The following is a 20,731-nucleotide window of genomic DNA, read 5'->3' as shown; positions in this document are numbered from 1 at the left end:
AGAGAAAATGCTGGTTAGACTTCCAACACTCTTTTCTCTCATTGTATATTGAGAAAAATAAACTATACATTAAAAAGACTTGCTTAGTGGTGATATTACTATTATGTCTTGCATCCTAATACACCTTTAATTCTGTAGTGTGTGTTCACATTGAGCTCCTAGTGCTGTTTTTAGTGACAGAAGTATTTCAAATCCCAGGACATTTGGAAACATCAAGTTCTAAACAAGTGCTAAAAGCATTTCATCTACTATGGAAGGTCCATCTCTTACCTTCCCTCCCTTTGCACACACCCACATTTCTTCAGCACTACGAAGTCAGTGCAGGTAGTCCCTCAGTGGGGGCCAGTTAGGTCAGCTTAGCCAACACAGAAACACTTGCTTAAAGCAATTTCTTTTCCCCTTTGTTTTTCTATAAACTACAGGGCACTTTTCAATGCTCAGATGCAGGAAGTGGCATCTGAGTCTCCTCCTTTCTCTCACACACAGCTCAGTTCAAGTGCAATCCCACGCTATACTTAGGTGGTTCAACAAGCCTCACACACCTGCCTCTACCCCTCACTGTAATCCAATTATTCAATTGAAAAACTATGGACTGTGCTTGCCCTACCAAGCAGGACTTTAACTCAGTCTGCATGCCTGGTTTGGAGGGCAACTAGAGTTAAAGTCTGCCTCTGTTTGGCTGGAATTGCAAGGTAACCCCATGTAGTGCAGCATTGTGGGATTGGAGGGAGGGCAAGAGCACCCAACTACAAGTTTTGCTCATAACACTCCAAAATGAGGTTTGGTGGTGCGAGCACCAGTCCTATAATTTAATTATAACATGGGGTGCCATCAGTTCATAAATATTTATAACTGTGGCCCCAAAAAACCATGATTTATTCGACTGAGAAAAACCATCGTGCCCATGTGTTTCCACCTCGTTCAGACTGCATTTTCAGACTTTGTTTGTAGTCTAAGATTTAACCAGTTTCCCAGTTTGGAAGTAACAGTAAACAATGGTTTTAACGAATGCTGAAAGTATTTCAGTGCAGTGCAAGAGAAAAAAGAGCATGCAGGTATAACACTCATTCTCAGTCTTATAAACCATAGCATATTCGATTGAAATTCTTTCATCTGTCGGAAAGCCTTGGGGGTAGAATAGAGCAGATAAATAAATAAATAAATAAATAAATCCAAATAAATAAATCCAAATAAATGGCCTCAGTGACCAAAAATGCACCCTTAACACAGACTGCAATGACAGAGAACTTATCCCTGTAACTGTGTAGAAAAGATTTCTAATTTAATTTCAGAATATAAAAGTGCTAAACAGGAACTGGTGACCAGCTTATGTCTTGAAATAATATTCATACTGATTTACTCTTTACCCAAACTGTGCTAAAAGCACTTTGGAATTCTCTATCATGAGAGATACTGATGGGATTTTTAAAGGACAGCGTTCTCCATCCTGGTCCCTTCCAGATGCTTAGAACTCAAACTCTCTTTATGGTAGTTGTAGTTCAAACATGTGGTGGTGATCAAGATGGGAAAGGCTGGATTAGGATAAGAGCTGGGTCTAAACCACTGAGCCTAGGGCTTGCCAATGATAAGGTCAGTGGTTCAAATCCCCAAGACGGAGTGAGCTCCCGATGTTTGGTCCCTGCTCCTGCCAACCTAACAGTTCGTAAGCACGTCAAAGTGCAAGTAGATAAATAGGTACCGCTCCGGTGGGAAGCTGAATGGCGTTTCCATGCGCTGCTCTGGTTCACCAGAAGTGGCTTAGTCATACTGGACACATGACCTGGAAGCTGTCTGCGGACAGTAAAGCTCCCTTGGACAGTAAAGCGAGATGAGTGCCGCAGCCCGAGTAGTCCACGACTGGACTTAACGGTCAGGGTCCTTTTACCTATGTCTGACTACCAGGAGAAGGCTCCTCCCATGAATAACAGAGACCCCTGGCTGGCCAGTGCTAGAAACAGGATGCTGCACTATGATGGACCTTTGGTACAATTCAACAAGGAAATCCTTCTATTTTTATACAAAAGTTAAGGCAGAACCATTTTTTCTCCAAAAGTTTGTAGACATTTCTTGTTTTGCCATTTTTCTTCCACCTTTACATTTGAATAATCTCAAAGCAGCAATAAGGAAACAGCTATATTCACCAAATCTCTTTATTCTTCCCTCATATCTTGCCATGCCAGAAAACAACCTGATGTACCTTTCCACAGCAATACACAAATAAAATCTCTCAGTTACTTAATAGTGTGCACAATAGCAAGTCCAACTGCTCTAAACATCACCTCTTCGCCACTGATTGAGTCCCAGGGCTCTTTCTTCCCCTTTTCTTTTTTAAGGAAAAAAAACCTGAGGGATTGGATGGGTTTTCCTAAGGGAAAGGCTGCAACAGCCAATTTACTTTCCCTAAGATACAAAATATCCTCAGTCAAAAGAGAAAAAAGCACACAATAGCCAAATCAAAATCATGTTTGATGCTAGAAACTGTCTTGTAATTGGCTCCACAAATATAATGGGTAGCAAAAGTTCAATCACCCAAACTGAAACTCAAGAATTCTACCACCTGATAGAAGCCAATTTAAGAACACATCATTCCATGGAAGAATGAGAGACACAGTATCTATGAAAATCCACAATTCAAAAAACGTAGTTTAGAATTGCTAATCCCAGACAGGACAGCGTTGAAATTACTCAGCTCACAGTCTGTTGCCAACAGAACCACACTGGTTTACATGGAGATGCTTCAAGGATGCTCTCAGACCGCACCTGTGGCACTGCCTTGCATGTTTGTGCCTTCTGGATGGCCACTGAATTCTCCTCCAAATAGATGCCTGAGATAAAGGTGGAGTCCCAGTTCCAGTACAACTGCTTGCACATCATAACAGCTCAAAGTCCCATCAAAGCAGACGTCCAGCTCCCACAATGGTGGCACCCGGCCACAGACCACTCCCTCCGGCAGACGGTCTCTCTTCAACAACTCAGCCAGCCATCCTTGCACCTCTGCTCAGCGTATTCCAATTTGCTCAGGTGTGGCACCCTGCTCTACCTGGATACGCACTGCGTCAGCAGCTCAGCTGAATTTAACCCAATCCTTGCCAAACTCACACTCACAAGTCTTTGCAAAGTTACGGTATATACAATATCAGCAAGAAAAGAGAACAGTAATATTTATCAGAAGTTGCAAAGAGACGTAGGGCTGCTTAGTAACTCATGAGCAAGTACTCTGGATTTTACACCATGCTATATATGCTAAGCAATTACTTTCAAATATCAGAAGTCTACATTGATCAGAGATTAACTAGTTTGTGCTGTCTGAAAGGCCTGAAGCTGGCTGACCAAAAAAAACCTATTACAAAAATAATATATTTGCACCAGCCATTCTAATTTGTGCACAGAGTGCACCTATATAAACACAACTAAATATAAAAGCGTCAATTTCAGAGGACATCATTGTGGTCCTTACTTTAATGGCAGAAGCTAAAATATTTGTGGTCTTTGCTGTCACCAGCTTATCTTGGTCTATAAGAGAAAATTCATGTAATAATCAACTAAACCTCCTGGATGAGATAATGATGAGCAGTGTTAGAAACTCAGATATACAAGCCAGGTGCCAAGTGACACCTTAAACCTTGGTTATGGCCACCACAACGGAATGTCTATTCACCAGGGGGTTGGACTAGATGACCCTAAGGATCCCTTCCAACAATTCTACGCTTCTATGATCTCAACTACATTGCTTGACTGTCCCAATATGTAAGAAGGAGAAATGCAGCAGAAATGGAAAAGATGTAAACTATGGACTAAGGCAGAGGTTTTTAAACTGTGGTTTGTGAGTTCCATTTGGGTGGCCTGTGGAAAGGCTGTAGCACAGTCAAATAGATCTGTATTCAGTCCTGCACTTACTTTCCTTTATGTGATGATGGAGGACTAAGGTGCCCAGCAAGGGGTCCATGATTTGCATAGTCGCGCAGAAGCACAAGACACAACTTTTACTGCACATGAGTCATCTGGCTCGATTGAGACGTCAGTCACCAACCTGGCGCCCAGAAATCTCCATGTAGTTGCAACTGGACCCTTGCCAATAGCAAACGTGCATAGTGCACAGTGAATTCCAAACACTGGTGATGAGGTGATTACCTCTTTAAGCAAATATTTGTAAAAAGAGCATACTAGCAACACATGAGCCTTTGTTTCTGTATTCCCATCAACACATGGATATATATGACCTTGGAATCTTCCTGTTACAGAAATACCAACAAGCTTTCTTTTCCATTCTTCATCTGCTTACTCCAAAGGTTCTACTGGCTTTTGTATTTGTCTTCTTCCAGGCAGAGGGTCATCATCACCTCCCAAGAAACAGAACCTATAAGCCTCCTTTCCCCTGCAGTTTTGAAACAGGACATATTGTATCTGTACCAATACAGCCATGAAGGAGCTGAAGGGCCATGCTTAGACAGATGTGCACAAACATGGAATATTGAACAATCTACCATGACTCTGTATTAAGCCAATGTCCTTTATACAGAACACTGAAAAACAAGCAAACTCCCCTCACAAATGCCAGGCAAGACCTTGCAGAATTCAATGTGCACTAAAACAGGGAGGAAGAAATGTCCAATAGAAATGGAAACCGGACGGTACAGACTTGTTCTGATTCAGTTTTGAAGCAAGCAAAGCTATTGTATAGCTTTGGCATGCAAGTCTTACAATCTTGGACAATCCTCAATCTCCACTCATCAGCCCCATGTTTCTGGGCTATAATATTTTAAGTTTGCCTCAGAGCTGCCTGCTTATCTCTCATCAGCATCACACCTCATCACTTCTTATCAACTGGCTGGTTCCCAGAAAATCCTCAGTAAACTACCTGTCTCAATCTTCTCAGTACTATGCATCTTATGACTAATATACCCCTGTAAAAAGGTAAAGGAACCCTGACAGTTAAGTCCAGTCACAAACGACTCTGGGGTTGTGGCACTCATCTGGCTTTACTGGCCGAGGGAGCTGGCAGCATTTGTCCACAGACAGTTTTTCCGGTCATCTGGCCAGCATGACTAAGCCGCTTCTGGCGCAACGGAACACCAAAACCAGAGCAGCACACGGAAACGCTGTTTACCCTCCTGCCGGAGCATTACCTATTATCTACTTGCACTTTGACGTGCTTTCGAACTGCTAGGTGGGCAGGAACTGGGACAAAGCAAAAGGAGCTCACCCTGTTGTGGAGATTCGAACTGCCGACCTTCCGCTCGACAAGCCCCAGGCTCAGTGGTTTAGACCACAGCACCACCCGCACCTCTGTAGGAGTCTACTAACCATAGCTTAGCATGCAAACTTCATTCAATTTTACCTGCAGTGCTTGCTCCTGAATATCTCTGAACAACTCCATATCTTTCTCAGTCATGACATCTGGACCTCCAAGAAGCCATTCTTCATTTTCCTGTTTTCCATCCCAGCCATCCTGATTGTCTGAAAATGAACACACAACGACAAATGGAATTTCCTGAAATTAAGCACCTGAATATGTAAGGTGGTCACAGGATAAATAACTATCTAAAAGGGGTTATTGCACTTATTGCACTAAGAAGTTTTGAAGTTCATGGCAGGCTACCCCTTTAGACTAAACTGTGACATACCAACATAGACCCTTCCACCCCACCACCTGGCAGCTTCAGTTCTTCCAGTGGTATAACCATTCCACTCTCACCCATCAATACTTCTTGGCTTTGGGAGAAGGCATAGTCCCCTGGACTGTGGAAATGTGCTCTCAGTCTAAACCAACCTCACATGGCTGTTGTGCCAGGAAAATGGGGAGGAGAACTATATATGCCACCTTGAGCTCCTTGGAGGAAAGGTGCAATGTAAGTCTAATAAAATAAATAAATATTCTTACAATCTTAACAAACACAAAATAATACACACTAACCTCCACTGCTTGGACTGCTGTCCACAAATGAAAAGATATATTATGATGATTTTAGCATATACACTTTGCCAAGGTTCTGTGGTGTATTTGAAGATGACCCTTTAATTGTACGTGGTTATATATATATATATATATATATTCTACTGCTTCCACCCAAGTACCTTCAACAGAATGTATTGTGCCCCAACAACATTTATGATAATGTAAAAAAAAAACAAAGTGTTGACGTTTCTTCAGAATCTGTTCTCAAATTGAAAATTAGAAGTCCAGAAAGTAAGACGAGATAATACCCTCTACAATTAGCTACCTGTAGGCCAGTCAGAAGTGCTTGATTTCCTATTGTCTTTTCTCCTGATCCTATACTGCTGAGAGTAATCCACCACTTCTCCTCGAGCTTTACGCCCATCAGGGGATGGGGTGAAGAATTTGGTAAGGCCATCAATGAGCCCTTTGGTTTTCTTGTTGAATTTCAAGGTGGTGCTTGCATCTCTGCAGAATTCCAGGCCGTCGATTTGCTCCAAATAGCCCCCTTCTGACGAACAAGTTGACTGGCTGGATAGGGGAGTCTTGCGCTTACGACCTCGACCAGGTCCCGTCTGAACTTTGCTGAAGGGGGCTTTTGATCTAAACAAATAGTAAAGTGGGTAATAGAGATTTACAGAAAGAGAAGCTATGCAGGGTATTGGCCAGCTGATAATTTCAAATTCTTCCTTGGGCAATAAAGATACCTGCAGTGCAATTTAATGGAAGTTTACTCAGAAGCAAATCCAACTCTGTTCAATGAAGCTTACTGTATGGTTAACTGTACACAGAACTGGAGCCTTCCCAAATTTCTCAGGAATCTGGTATTCTGAATAAAAATTAAGTGTATAGGAGTTATGTACTTAATCCCGCCCCCCCCCTACCAAAAAGACGCCACGAGAACTCAAGTCTTTAAGAGCAGTGTATAATGATCCTAATGGCAAGGCTTGTTTGACCCTTCAGATAGTTTCCCTCCCACACCTTTCTGACATGGAACTCTAGAGCAAAATTGGAAGCCATCTAAATATTCAAAAGCAGCAGTGACATGGATCATGCCCTGTGTTCTGTAAAGCAACAATCCAAGCACCCTCCAGATTTCATGGGTGTGGAAAAATCTTGAAAAGCAAGTGAGACAGAGTACTCCACTAATGGCAGCAGAACATTCTGCCAGTCTAACTTGAGAGGTTAGAAGGGTTTGTAGTGCAAGAAACATAGTTATATATTGCCTCAAGCTAACAGAGCAAAGTGGATGCTCAAACTTATTTTATTGAAGGAGGGAAGCTCATCGCTTACTTTAGATTCAGTGGGAATGCAAGCTAAGAATGGCCATTGTTGTTATCTAGCATAGAGATCTACCTCCTAAGTAGAAGCTTGGGCTGCTTGAAATCAGCACCGGAAGTTTTTTTTACTGAGGACTAACTGCCTACACTGAAAGGTGTAAACAGACTTCTTCTACAAATAAAAAAAATGTGAAAACCAAAACAAATGCTGAGTTTTTGGTAGCTGGGAAATTAATGAATCCCACAAAGTAAAAGATATGCCTTGTGTCGCATTCAGAAACAAAAAGCATTAAAAATTTGGACAGAAGTACTCATAATCTTTCCAGAACACGTACCAAAATATTTAACCCAACAAAGAAGATGGAACATCTCTAACAACAGAACTGCACAGGTATCCATATTCACACTGTACCCACTGCCACCAAGTTTTGGAAAAACTTACGTTGCATTTTGGTTCTTTAATCGGTTTTTGGGACGTCCTATTGGGTTGGCATAACGCCGCTTTATCTGTGCTGCCTTCTTGTGTAGAAGTTTTCTTCCTTTTTTACGTGGCCGACATATCTGACATATCCACATGCCTGTAAAGTGAACAGACTCATCATAATGTATGTCAACATCTGTTAGACCCAGAGAACAATACCGTATTATTTATATAACCTAAGAATAGCCCTGCTGGGCACGCAAGTGGCCCATCTAGTCCAGCCTCCTGTTCTCACAGTGCCCAACCAGATGCTCATGGGAAGCCCATGAGCAGGACAGGAACACAACAGCAATGCTCTCCCTGGAACTGTATATAGTACTGCTTGAGTGTTCAAACATTCAAATACATTCTCTGCAGTCACAGAATCAGAGAGTTCCCTACGCCAACTTTTAACATATGGTAGTTGTATTATGACCCTGTACTGCAGATTTTTGAGGGGTGGGGGTGAGGAGGAGGAGCTGAGGCTGACAGACTTGTGGTTTCCCATGGAATACTCAGGATGAAACGGTGAAATCTGCTATGATTAAATGGGCACAAGATTTTGGACATAACATTATGTTTGCTGACTGGGAACAGTTGTGGACCACAGGTATGAAGTTTACGGCATGTAATGCTTTAAGAGAGAATATTATGAAAATGATATACAGGTGGTACATGACCCCAGTCAAGCTTGCAAAAATTTATCACTTGCCCAATAACAAATCTTGGAAATGTAAAGAAACTGAAAGTACATACTTTCACCTTTGGTGGACGTGCCCAAGGATTAAGGCTTTCTAGGAAATGATATATAATGAACTGAAAAAGGTATTTAAATATACCTTCTTGAAGAAACCAGAGGCCTTTCTCCTGGGCATAGTCGGCCAATTGGTGCCAAAGAAGGATAGAACCTTTTTTATGTATGCCACAACAGCAGCAAGAATACTTATTGCAAAGTATTGGAAGACACAAGATCTACCCACTCTGGAAGAATGGCAGATGAAGCTGATGGACTATATGGAACTGGCAGAAATGACTGGCAGAATCCGAGACCAGGGAGAAGAGTCGGTGGAAGAAGATTGGAAGAAATTCAAAGACTATCTACAGAATTATTGTAAAATTAATGAATGTTAGAATGATGTTGGATAGAAATTAAGTGGTTTCCAGCTGTAATGCTTTAAGGGATTATGAAAAATGGGTTGTTAATAGGTAAAAATTTAACGTTACTATTTTAAGACTAAAGATTAGGATAAATAAAGAGGGTAAGGATTTGCTGAACCAACAAACTGAACTGGAATACAAAAAAGGGAGGTATGAGGAGGTCAGGGAAACAAGCTAAAGGAAAACAAGTAATGGAAAATCTGTGTGTTTTTAATTATTTTTATTTTGTATTTTTGTTATTTTTTTCATTTTTATTGTAATACTTTAAAAAAGCTGAATAAATATCTTATAAAAAAAAAATGACAGACTTGTGGTTTCCCTAAGGAAACCTAGTAAGCTCATGGAAAAGGCCAGATTCAAGCCATGGTCTTCTTCATGTCTCGCAGCTCACACTCTTATTCACTACAACACTATCTGTAAAGTTATTCAGAACTCTTAATCAAGCCTATGCTACTATTCTGTTCTGCCTGTTAAAGACATCTATAATTTGAAGGCTAAAAGGGTTGTTTGTGTGAGTTTCTCCCCCTGCAGCATCTTTTAACCCTTTCTTACCTTTTGGCATCCTGGTCAGAGGGGGATCACAACATTCCATGTGAAAGCCACGATCACATGAGTCACAAAATAGCATATTATCCTGCGAAGCACAGAAATTTCAAGTTACTGCAATTCAAGCACTTAGACCAAGAACACTCTTTTCTGTTGTCATCAAATATAACCACTATGATTCTAGGCTGAGAGGGGGTATTCCAGGGGCAGACTGGTATCTTCCGGCCTGTGCAAGGATGAGGAAGGGAAACTGCAAGAAATATATAATCAGAAGCTGCAATTACGCTGTGGCCCTCACACTGCAGAGGGACCGTGTGGGCAGGCGGCTTGTTTAAACTGCTCTGTTGAGGGGCAAGCGGCTGCCCATGCCTCAGCAGAGCAGTCTAACGAAGCTTCGACTCTGGCTCACATGTATGGGTACGTAGGCAAAGAGGCAATCCTGGTCTCAAACTGTATAGGGCAGGCATGTCCAAAGTCCATTGGGGGAGCCCTAATCTGGCCCGCCAGTCGGTTTAATCCAGCCCCTGTGGCAGTTTATTTCTTGGGGTAAAATCGTAAAAAAAATCTCAACAACTGAAAACCTAAAAGCAGCTCAACAACTTCAATCCCAAAAAAAGTCAACAACCTTGGTCGGCCCTTTGGTTGGCCCCCACGGCCCTTCATTTCATCAAATCTGCCCTACTTTGAAAAAAGTTTGGACACCACTGGTATAAGGCTTTGTACACCAATACCGGCCCCTTGAACACAGCACGGTAGCTAATTGTCAGCCAGTTAGAGTAGCAGTTACTACTTGCAAGTGCTGTTTCAAACGGTTTTCACTGCTTTATTTGTTTCTATTAATAGAATACTATAATTTCCTGCTCTGGTAATATTTTATTGAAAGGTTGGTTAAATATTTTCTAGATAAATATTTGCCTATAACTGTTATGCAATCAAAGGAATAAACACTGAATTAATGAGGCAGAAAGAATGTTTTGTTTATTCTATTTACAAAACTTTTCTTCCTATATTCCTTTAAAATATTTGTACCCTACTTTTCTGCTTAAAAATCATCTGAATTAGCATAAATGAGCACAAATGCAACCAATATATATTATTTTTAAAAACAATAGCTTGCAGAGAAAATTGCAGTAGAAACAAATAAACTCAAATCTTAAGTAGGAAGAATAACCAAGACCTCTCCACTAAACACTTCTGGAATAGGAAGTTTTAACCTGTTAGTAAAATGCAAGAACATAGCCTAGGTGCCATGGCCATAAAGGTCCTGCCATGCATACTAACCCACCTAACCTCAGAAAGTGGAGAGAGACAGAGCAGCACCAGCAGACTCTTTGGGGAGAAGGCAGACCCCCCTAAGATCTCAGGCTGTTCAGGGCTTTGAAGGCTGACGGCCAGAACTGGGCTCAGAAGCAAATAGGGAACCAACACAACCGATATGACAAATGCTCTCTGCAGAACCACCACAATTTGTAGCAATTAAAACTTGAACATACTTTTCCAGCACAGCATGCTGTAGTAGTTCAGCCTGGACGTTTGCACTGTGCACATGTCTATGGCAAGGTCAAATCTCACCGCCAACTGCAGAATCTCATGCAATTAGTTAGAATATGAACATGATCCAGAAGGTGAATGTCCAGGTACTCACAGCATTCTTGCCCTGATCTCGACAGGAACTGCATGTTTTGCACTCAATGCACTGCCATCGTAAGGCCTTCACACGAACTGTTAACTCTGGGGAGAACTTCAGGCAGGATGGATGACCTACACCAAGGTGAAAACAATTTCAGTTAAACTAAGTAGGAACAGCCTGTGCTCAGGAAGAGCAGAAGGTACAGGTTCTATTGCAGTTAACATTTGACATCTTAAAAAGACTCCAGTTCTGCCAGAGCAGTTCCGCGTGTGCTTGGCACTCTGGGATGAACCCACAATATGTGTTTTTGGAAGGGAAGTTGGTTTCTTGCCCAAACACTCAATATTCAGAGGAAAGAGGAAACAAAACCCTTGAGGAATTGCATGAATAGTTCTAACTGAAGATGATTCCAATATGTACTTAAGTACTTGCAGAAATTATGATGTGCCCAAATAATGCCAAAGAAGCCGTTCATGAGGTGAGCTTTGTAGATTAGTCCTGTCCCCCCAGCCTGCCAACACACCTTTATATTCAAAGGTGGAGCTTACTGGGTTTCTATGTTGGACACGCTGGAGGCAGAACCCTGTCCAGTTCATCCAACATAGTAGGTGGCAGCCAAGGCACAGATAGGTTCCTGCTTTCTTAGTGAGTCTCCTGCACTTCAGTGCTGGACATACAAAAGGAAAAGCTCCTTCCTGTGTATCCAGCATACAATTAAAGAAACCTGGTTCAATAACAGAGACACAGACTGTCATCAGCTCACCATGTTTCTGTTAAATGCAAAAAAGATTCATTGGCTGTGAGTCTAACACAGAGCTTTCCAAACTTTTAATGTTGGTGACACACTTTTTTGACATGCATCATTTCATGACACAGTAATTCAGTTTTACTAGCAAACCGGAGGTTAAACTAACCCCTTTCCAGTGTTCACGCAACATACCTACACACTGCAGCCGACAGACATGTGCTGCGACACACAGTTTGAAAAGCTCTGGTCTAACACATTAACATGGTGGGCTAATGGTGAAAGGGTAGAGCCCTTCTTGACTCCATTTCCAACCTCTTGGTTTCTATGGTAGGCAGGGAGCTTTACCTCCTATGCATCCAGTGCACTGCCAGAGGATGCCTGAAATGCTCTATGCCTATGCTAGTAAGCCACATAGTTTCTATGCTGGATGGGAAGGGAGGCTTCCATTTCTCCTTGACCAGCATGGGAACCATGTGGGAGGAGATGTCAGGAGATGTGAAGAGCACTCCATGCAGAAGCCCACTTCGTTTCTGCAATGGGTAGAGAGGAGGCAAAGCACCAACTTTCATGCACAATATATAAATGCGGTGGGTTGCCAGAGGACAGCCTGAGCATTCTGTTTGTCTTCTAGCAGCTCACTCAGTTGTCTGAGTGAAATTCCACCTACGCTCACCAGGCAAGCAGCTAAAAACAAAGCTGCATTAGGCTAAAGGGCACATCTGCAGGGGACATTTTTACAAATTGTATTCCCTGCACATTGCATTTTTTAATAGAGCTGTTGGTGGTATCTGTGTGACAAAGAGTCTTCCCAGCCTACAATGAACCTTCTTTCCAAGCAACTTCTCTTTTACTTCTCTTTCAGCAGCAAAACTCTAGAGCAAGAAATACTTTACCACACTGTACCACACAACTTTTCAGCCCCAACATGAACTCTGGTCATATTAAGTTTTGCAAGTTTCTGCACTGCTCCAAGCATTACCTCAGAAAACATAAAACTAATCCCTAGCAGCACAGCCAAGCATAAGGAGAAGTGTAACTACAGTGGATATTGCCCATGACAAGCAGTTTTGAAGCAATTCTCCAGCTGGGTTAAAAAGGTGTTTTTTTTTAAGTTAGCTTGTTAAATGTGCACAATGAATGCATTTGCAGGTCACCAATTCAATAGATCTCATTGCCCAAAATGCAGGCAGCCACCTACCACTATTGCCGCAATCAGCACAAGAAATGAGCTCTTCAGGTTTCTTTTCTCGGTTTTGTTCTTTTGTGCCAAGGCAGAAGCTGCAGATTGGGATTGGTTCAGCAACTGGCTGTGGGGGAAGGAGACGAATAATAGAGATTTTCATTAATTATATCATATTTGCAAAACATATACTGAATGAAGACATTAAAGCAGAGATAGCTAACTCAGGTCAAAAGTATTGAGACATAAGCAATTCGTTTCCTAGGGCAGTGTTAGAAAATCAGATATATAAGCAAGGAGCCAAATGGCTCCTTAAACCAAGGTTACAGTCACCAAAACAGAATGTTTAGTTGCCATTTTGGGGTAAAATAGCTCAGAAGTCTTGTTTTTCAAATGATGGATTGACTGTGATTGATTCTCAGTTAAACATCTGGCTAACTCAGACGATTACCTTGAGTCAGGTTAACTTTGAGAACTTAAAAGTCACTTGATTCAGGAACATGCCCACCTACACAGTACACTGGCCTATTCCAATCTCTCTTTCTTAATGGTGACATAATAACGTAAGAATATTCTTCACCACTATGAGAAGGACAGTGGGGTGGGGTAAGTGAAGACAAGCTACAACTAATAACTATAACTAGTAACTATAATGTTGTTTACTGCTACTGCTCAGGCTGCACACAGAAAAAGCATATTGGTTCCAGAAATTCATTCTGATTATGCAGATAAAATATAACTGATAGAATTCTACAGGGTGTGGTATGAGTGAGTGGAAAGAGTCAAGACCCAAGGATGATCAGAAATGCACCTCCAAATGGTGGTGATGTCAGGTGCCATCCTGGTGCCTAGGCATCTTCACTTGGTTGCAAGTGGTCGATAGCCAGGTGCAAAATGCAACTGGCACCTGGCTAATTTCAAACACTGTCCTAGGGTGTTAGACAACTACGCTTTATTCAGAGAGAAACTAATGGGTCTAATTTAATCATGGTCATTAATTTTAATGGGTCTGCTCTGAGTAAAACTTAATTGAAGACCACTCCTAGTCCCTGTCCCTACCTCAAAAATTCACAGAGCACTGCAGTGAAGATATATATACAAAGGAAGCCAGTTCCAAGTGATTGCAATGAGAGCAGACTGCAGATGCTGGGCCTGTATTGGTCACGGAGACCATTTTGAGTGGTACTCAGGACCTGATGTAAGTGTTGTGGTACAGACTGGAAAACAGTGACTACAATGCTATCAAATTCAACTTATAGGCAAGTGGGCAACTGCCAAGGAAGTCAAACAGTCACACAGGACTTCAAAGGAGAAAACTGAGGGCATTGGCAGAAAGGAAATAGAAAGGCAAAGTTAAATTTCTCCAGACTGCCATGAGGTTATTCAAAAGCATAATGAATGTTAAATTATATAATATATACCACAGATCAGGAAAGGTGCCACAAAGGTCTACAGGATGTGTGGCTAACAAGCAAAGTCAATAACATAGAGGCAAGAATGTGTTTTTCACAAAATAGATGAGATGACAACAAAAAGCAACAAAACATTGGCAAAATAAAGGAAAGTTGACAACAAAAAATACAAAAAAGAATTTCAAGGAATTCATCACTAAAAACATTATGCCTGGTAATAAAACATTATTTAACAAATTAGAAGCAAGAAAAATGCTTAGGGATGATATTGGACATTTGGATGACATTTGGTCAAATATGTGCTAAGGGAGGAAAAGGAGACTAACGGGGAAATGAACGAATCCTTTCAACAGTATTCACGGCAGACAGGCAGAGCCCTGTGCCTGAGCTAGTCGGAGAAACCAGGGCAAAGAGTGGAGAAAAAGCATAAAGTCCTAGGCCTTAGTGACAAAACAAACCAACAAACAGGAACTTGAGAGTAGGAAAAAGTGAGCAGCTCCCACATTGGAGAAATATTTAGTAAGTGGGGGTCAACCATGGATCTGTATTGGGACAAGCTGGAGTTGGGCTGGAAAGTGAGAAAGTCAAACCTGGAGGTGGCAACAAATTGATCAGGGTTCTAGAAACAAGAACTCCCAAAGGAGCTCTCCAAACTGGATGAATGGGAGCTAAAAGAGCAAATGCAGTTAAATGTCAGGAAGTGCAAAGTTATGCACATGGGGACAAAAAATCCTAACATACACAGCAATGGGTTCTGAATTGGTGATGGCTGGCCAAGAATGAGATCCTGGAGTTGTAGTGAAGGTATCAACCCAGTGTGCAGCAGCTGAGAAAACGGCAAATTCCATTTTAGGGATCATTAGGAAAAGGAGTGAGAATAAAACCACCCAAATCTTAATGCTGTTATATAACTCTATGGTCCACAGTTCTGATCAATGATCCCCAAAGAAGATACTGTAGAACTCAAAAAAGTGCAGAAGAGGATATCCAAAATAATAAAGAGGCTGGAACAACCTCGTCATGAGGCAGATTTACAACATTAGGAGCTTTTTTAGTTTAGAGAAAAGAGAAGTGAAAAGGGGTAAATTACAGAAATGTATAAGATTCTCACACGGTGGAGAAAGTGGACAGAGAAAAGCTCTTCCTCCTCTCTCATAATACTAGAAGCCTGTGGGGTCATCAAAAGAAGGTGAATATTGGAAGATTCAGGACATACAAAAGGAAGTACTTCTTCACAACTATGGGAATCTGTAGGCACAAGGCATGGCGATGGTTACTGACTTGGACAGCTTTTAAAAGGGATTAGACAAATTCATGAAGGTAAGGCTATCAATGGCTACTAGTGGTGACAATTATATATGATTTTTAGTATCAGAGAAAGTAGGCCTCTTGCGTAAGAGAGTGTCTACTCATGTCCCATTTGTGTGCCTCTGACACACATTCACTTGGCCACTATGAGAACAGGATGCTAGACTAGATGGCCTGATCCAGCAAGGCTCTTCTTGTGTTTTTATTTTTCATGTGGAAAAGGTAATAGCAGTTCCACAGTTACCGTATTTTTTGCTCTATAAGACTCACTTTTCCCTTCCTAAAAAGTAAGGGGAAATGTGTGTGCGTCTTATGGAGCGAATGCAGGCTGTGCAGCTATCCCAGAAGCCAGAACAGCAATAGGGATTGCTGCTTTCACTGCGCAGCAATCCCTCTTGCTGTTCTGGCTTCTGAGATTCAGAATATTTTTTTTCTTGTTTTCCTCCTCCAAAAACTAGGTGCGTCTTGTGGTCTGGTGCGTCTTATAGAGCAAAAAATACGGTAATTCGTTCTGGAGTTCCGTTCTTAACCTGAAACTGTTCATAACCTGAGGTACCACTTTAGCTAATGAGGCCTCCTGCTGCCACCGTAGCACAATTTCTATTCTCATCCTGAAGCAAATTTCTTAACCCGAGGTACTATTTCTGGGCTAGCGGAGTCCGTAACCTCAAGCCTCTGTAACCTGAAACCTCTGTTACCCGAGGTACCACTGTACCACTCTATTCTGCCTTGGTCAGACCACACCTGGAATACCGTGTCCAATTCTGGGCAACACAATTTAAGAGGGTGTTGACAAGCTGGAACATATGCAGAGGAGGGTGACCAAGACAATCAAGGTCTGGAAACCAAGACTTACGAGGAGCACTTGAAGGAGCTGGGTAAGTTTAGCCTGGAAAAGAGAAGGCTGAGGAGATATGATAGCCATCTTCAAATATCTCAAGGGCTGTTACATGGAGGAAGGAATAAGCTTGTTTTCTCCTGCTCTGGAGGGTAGAAATCAAAACTAATGGCTTCAAGTAACAAGAAAGGAGATTCCAACTAAACATCAGGAGAAATTTTCTGACAGTAAGAGCTGTTCAACAGTGGAATGGTCTCCCTCGGGAGGTTGTGAACTCTCATTTCTCATTTCTTGGAGGCTTTTAAGCATGGGTTGGATGGCCATCTGTCATGGATACTGTAGTTGAGATTCCTACATTGCAGGGGGTTGGACTAGATGACCCTTAGGGTACCTTCCACCTCTACAATTCTATGATGTGATGATTCTATGATTCTACTACACAGGGTTTGTCAGAGAAAAAAATGTATCACTTAATGCATTCCACCTGGAGCTCTTTGGAGAGAAATGGGAAGCGAATGTGATTAGTACTAACATTATTTATATATGTACAATGCAGGCCTTGAATACTAATTGACTATGGGGAATGAAAGCTCTCAGTCACCCCAACATACTCAGTCAGAGAAAATTCAATAGTAAAAAGGTTCCCACCTCCATAGATTAAATGCATTGCTTATTTTCGCACCAACTGATGGTTCATTTGTCTTTCCAATGTCCTTTTAAAATATATGAGAAAGCTACCCTCTTTCTTTCTTCTCTCCCACTATAGCTTTATCTTTTTTTACTTTCACCAATGTGAATGTGATCAAGAATCCTAGTTTTCTTTTCAAAAGAGCCATCTAGCCTTTTTAGTTGCATAGACAACTTTTGAGCATGTACAAGCAAGCATGTCAGTGAGAATGTTTAGTCCCTAATAAGCTCTTCTCTGCTCTTAAGAAATGGTTTTTCTCTCTTAAGAAATCAACTCCGGCCCTCTAGATGTTTGGGACTACAATTCCCATCATCCCTAGCTAACAGGACCAGTGGTCAGGGATGATGGGAATTGTAGTCCCAAACACCTGGGACTATGCCTATGCCTGGATGCCTTCCAAACCATAAAAACTTTCATGAGCTATAGTAAAGAACAAAAGCATGTACATTCCCATCATATAATCTTGATAGACACTCATCTACATAATCACAGTTGCCCTGAGAATGCAACAAAGGGAAGGGATAACTCTTTGGCCCCTGCCATCAGTTTCACCACTTCTACCACACCAAAACCACCAGCAAGGGAAGAATGGCTTCATCAGCTGGATATAAATGTTTGTTTATTCTGGGTTGTTAAACTGATTGTTCTCCCCCTTTCCATAGTGTTTGGCCTGTAGGTCTGAGTGCAGGATCTGTGTCTCATTGTTTGATTGATGTGAGCCTACTTTGGAAGGCAAAATTCATCTGTAGTGAGATAAAAATATAAAATGAAACAAAACATCATCCCTAAATTTCTCTCAGAACTGCAGCTGCCTACCCTCTTATTCCCATCTTGTGTTCTGCTGGCTGCCATGAGTATTTTTCTCCTCAGTCTGCACTGCTGAGAGCAATAGAAACCTTCCTTCCATGGGACTGTTGCATCTGCTCTGCACTATCAAGAGCTCTCAGCTTTTGCCTCCCAACCATATATATCACCATACTATTAACCAATGCTCGTCAAATGTGACAGGGCTTCATAAGTAGATGCTCACCGAGTATGCCACCTAAACATGATTACACAACACTAGAAAGAAAACTGTTTCATCTAGAGCACAAATTACTGTGCTAGGAATCTGCCCATTAAAAAGAAATTTCAAAACAACTACACATCTATTTTCATTGAAATCCTTTTGCCCAAACAACTACTGTGAGTGCTGAATTGAAGCTAAGCATCATTTTGTTAGTCTTTCAAGAACCAAATAACTGCAATTTATCATGACTGCTTTGGCCTTGCTTTGCTGGACCTATCAACTTTCTCATTCTTTCCCCAAATCACAGAGATAGATGTATGTTCTCATTTTGATGAAGTTTAAGGACAATCACATTCATAAAGTTGGCTGCATCTTCACTAGTAGGTATATAAATCTTCACTAGTAGGTATATAAATCATTAGCCAAACAGGTGAAAAAACGGACCTTGGTAGGGGGCTCTCTTGCTTGTGAATAAGACAAAGACACTGCTGCCAAATTTATTTTGCCACAAAACTGATGTAAGGGATTTTGCAATACCAGTGCAGTTACAAATGAAACTGTAAATGTATACATGGAGTGAAGAACAACAAGCTCTTAGTCACAGCTCCATATCACTTCTCTGAACAGATTTTCCTGGTAGGTTTCCCAAACATTCGAGAGGGCAATTTAAAGTCAAAGAAAAGGAATGTCAGTTCTCCAATTCAATAAGCACCAGAAATTTGTTCTCAGAAAAACTGGTTCTTGATATAGGTAATCCTCTCCAAGAGTCTGCTCAAAATTCACAATACTTTTGTTTAAAGTAGCCTTATGGCCCCATGATTCAGCGAGACAATCAGGACAACCACTCACAGATATTAACCTCTCCCCCCATCTAGACCAGGTCGAATTCACAACTTGATGAGAAAACCTCCATTTTTAATATCACCCAATATGCCTTCTGGACACAGAAGTCTGTCAACTTTAGTCTGTGAAGACTCTAGTCTGTCAACTTTAAACAAACAGTACCATATTTACTTGAATGTAATGTGCACCTTTTTTGCACAAATTACCATATTTTTCCGTGTATAAGATGATGCTTCTTGCTAAAAAAAAAAAAAACAGGCAAAAATTGGATGTCGTCTTATACACGGATAGTGAATGCGGGGGGGGGTGCGATTAATGGCAGCAGGAAGCAGGAGATTGGCAGCAGAGATTGGGCAGGTGACTGGTGGCTGTGGCGAGGCAGGCAGGGAATTGGCAGCTGCAGCAAGTGGGCTGTTGGTGGCGGCGAGCGGGCAGACAATTGGCAGCTGTAGTGAGGTGTGCAATCAGCAGTGGCTGTGGCAAGCGATTGGCAGTGGCAGGCAGGCAGGTGAGTGACTGGCAGAAGTGACGTCCCCCACCCCCCAAAAAAGCTAAACAACTTAATTTCTTAATTTCGGTTTTAAAAAATTGGGGTCATCAAATACTTGGGGGCGTATTATACACAGAAAAATGCAGTACATCTTGAAAATTAGGGTGCATATTAGATTTGATTGCAAACTTGAAAAACCCCACTGACATAGCAAATACCGTATTTTTCGCTCTAGAAGACCCCTCCCGTGCACCGACCCCTCTCGCTCTCCAGGCTTCAGGAAGCTATCCACAAGCCTTCGGAGCCCGGCGGGAGTTCCCGCCGGGCTTTGAAGGCTTGCGGATAGCAGCCTGCAGCCTGAAGCCTGGGGAGCGCAGTGTCAACTCCCACTGCACTCCCCGGGCTTCATGCAGCTATCCGCAAACCTTCGGAGCACTTTTTGGCTTCTGCCAAAGCCCCGCGCACCCTCTCCTGGCTGGAGCCTCTTTAGCCGCGTGCCACCTCTCCAGCCGGGAGAGGGTGCGCGGGGCTAAAGAAGCCATAGCCCCGGGCTTCCCCAGCAGCCTCGAGAAGCTCGCTGAGCAGCGGGAAGGCTTCGTGCCTTTCCACTGCTCCCCGAGCTGCTCTTTGGAGCTGGTGGAGGGCTTCCCTCCGCCAGCCCCAAAGAGCAGATCGAAAGGAGCCTGAAGCCTGGAGAGCGAGAGGGGTCGGTACGCGGGACCCCTCTCACTCCCCAGGCTTCCAAGGTAGCCGCCTGAAGGCGACTGAACACACCTTGAACGGCATCTTGTTTTAGAGGGGGAGAACAAGGGGGTGGAATTCTCCCCCTCTCTGCGCAGCGCCTCCTGCCGCTTCGCTGAAGGGGCGCTGGGCAGAGAGGGGGAGAATATTTTTTTCTTGTTCTCCCCCTCTAAAACAAGGTGCGTCCTACGGTCCAGTGCGTCCTATAGAGCGAAAAATACAGCACTTTTTGGGTTTCAAGGTTATGAAAACTGAGGGCGAATTAGATTCGATGGTGCATTAGATTCACATAAATATGGTATATTTTGAACTGAACTAGCAACTTGGGTACTGCCCACCAACTCACTCTCAGATGAACCAAGCATTGAGCTTCTTCAACACCCTCATTCCCGGAGCAAACAGTAACTACAATTTTGAGAAAGCTTCCCCCTTGTTCATCTCAGCAGCTCACAACCATTTGCTTCT

The 20,731-nt window shown here is 42.3% G+C and overlaps 1 protein-coding gene across 1 annotated transcript in view; it reads right to left on the bottom strand.

Moving 5' to 3' along the window:
- Positions 1 to 20,731, bottom strand: part of KAT6A (lysine acetyltransferase 6A) — an 81,521-nt gene that overhangs the window by 31,027 nt on the left and 29,763 nt on the right. Inside the window, exons 3-8 of the mRNA XM_081016433.1 lie at positions 12,956 to 13,064; positions 11,025 to 11,140; positions 9,386 to 9,467; positions 7,658 to 7,793; positions 6,222 to 6,538; positions 5,339 to 5,457 (exon numbers count right to left, since the gene is read on the bottom strand). Coding sequence (XP_080872559.1) covers positions 5,339 to 5,457; positions 6,222 to 6,538; positions 7,658 to 7,793; positions 9,386 to 9,467; positions 11,025 to 11,140; positions 12,956 to 13,064 — 879 coding nt within the window. The remainder of the gene's footprint in view (positions 1 to 5,338; positions 5,458 to 6,221; positions 6,539 to 7,657; positions 7,794 to 9,385; positions 9,468 to 11,024; positions 11,141 to 12,955; positions 13,065 to 20,731) is intronic.

Source organism: Podarcis pityusensis (genome assembly GCF_964106645.2).
Source record: "Podarcis pityusensis genome assembly, chromosome: 8".
Taxonomy (NCBI): Eukaryota; Metazoa; Chordata; class Lepidosauria; order Squamata; family Lacertidae; genus Podarcis; species Podarcis pityusensis.
This window is presented reverse-complemented; position numbering and strand designations above follow the sequence as displayed.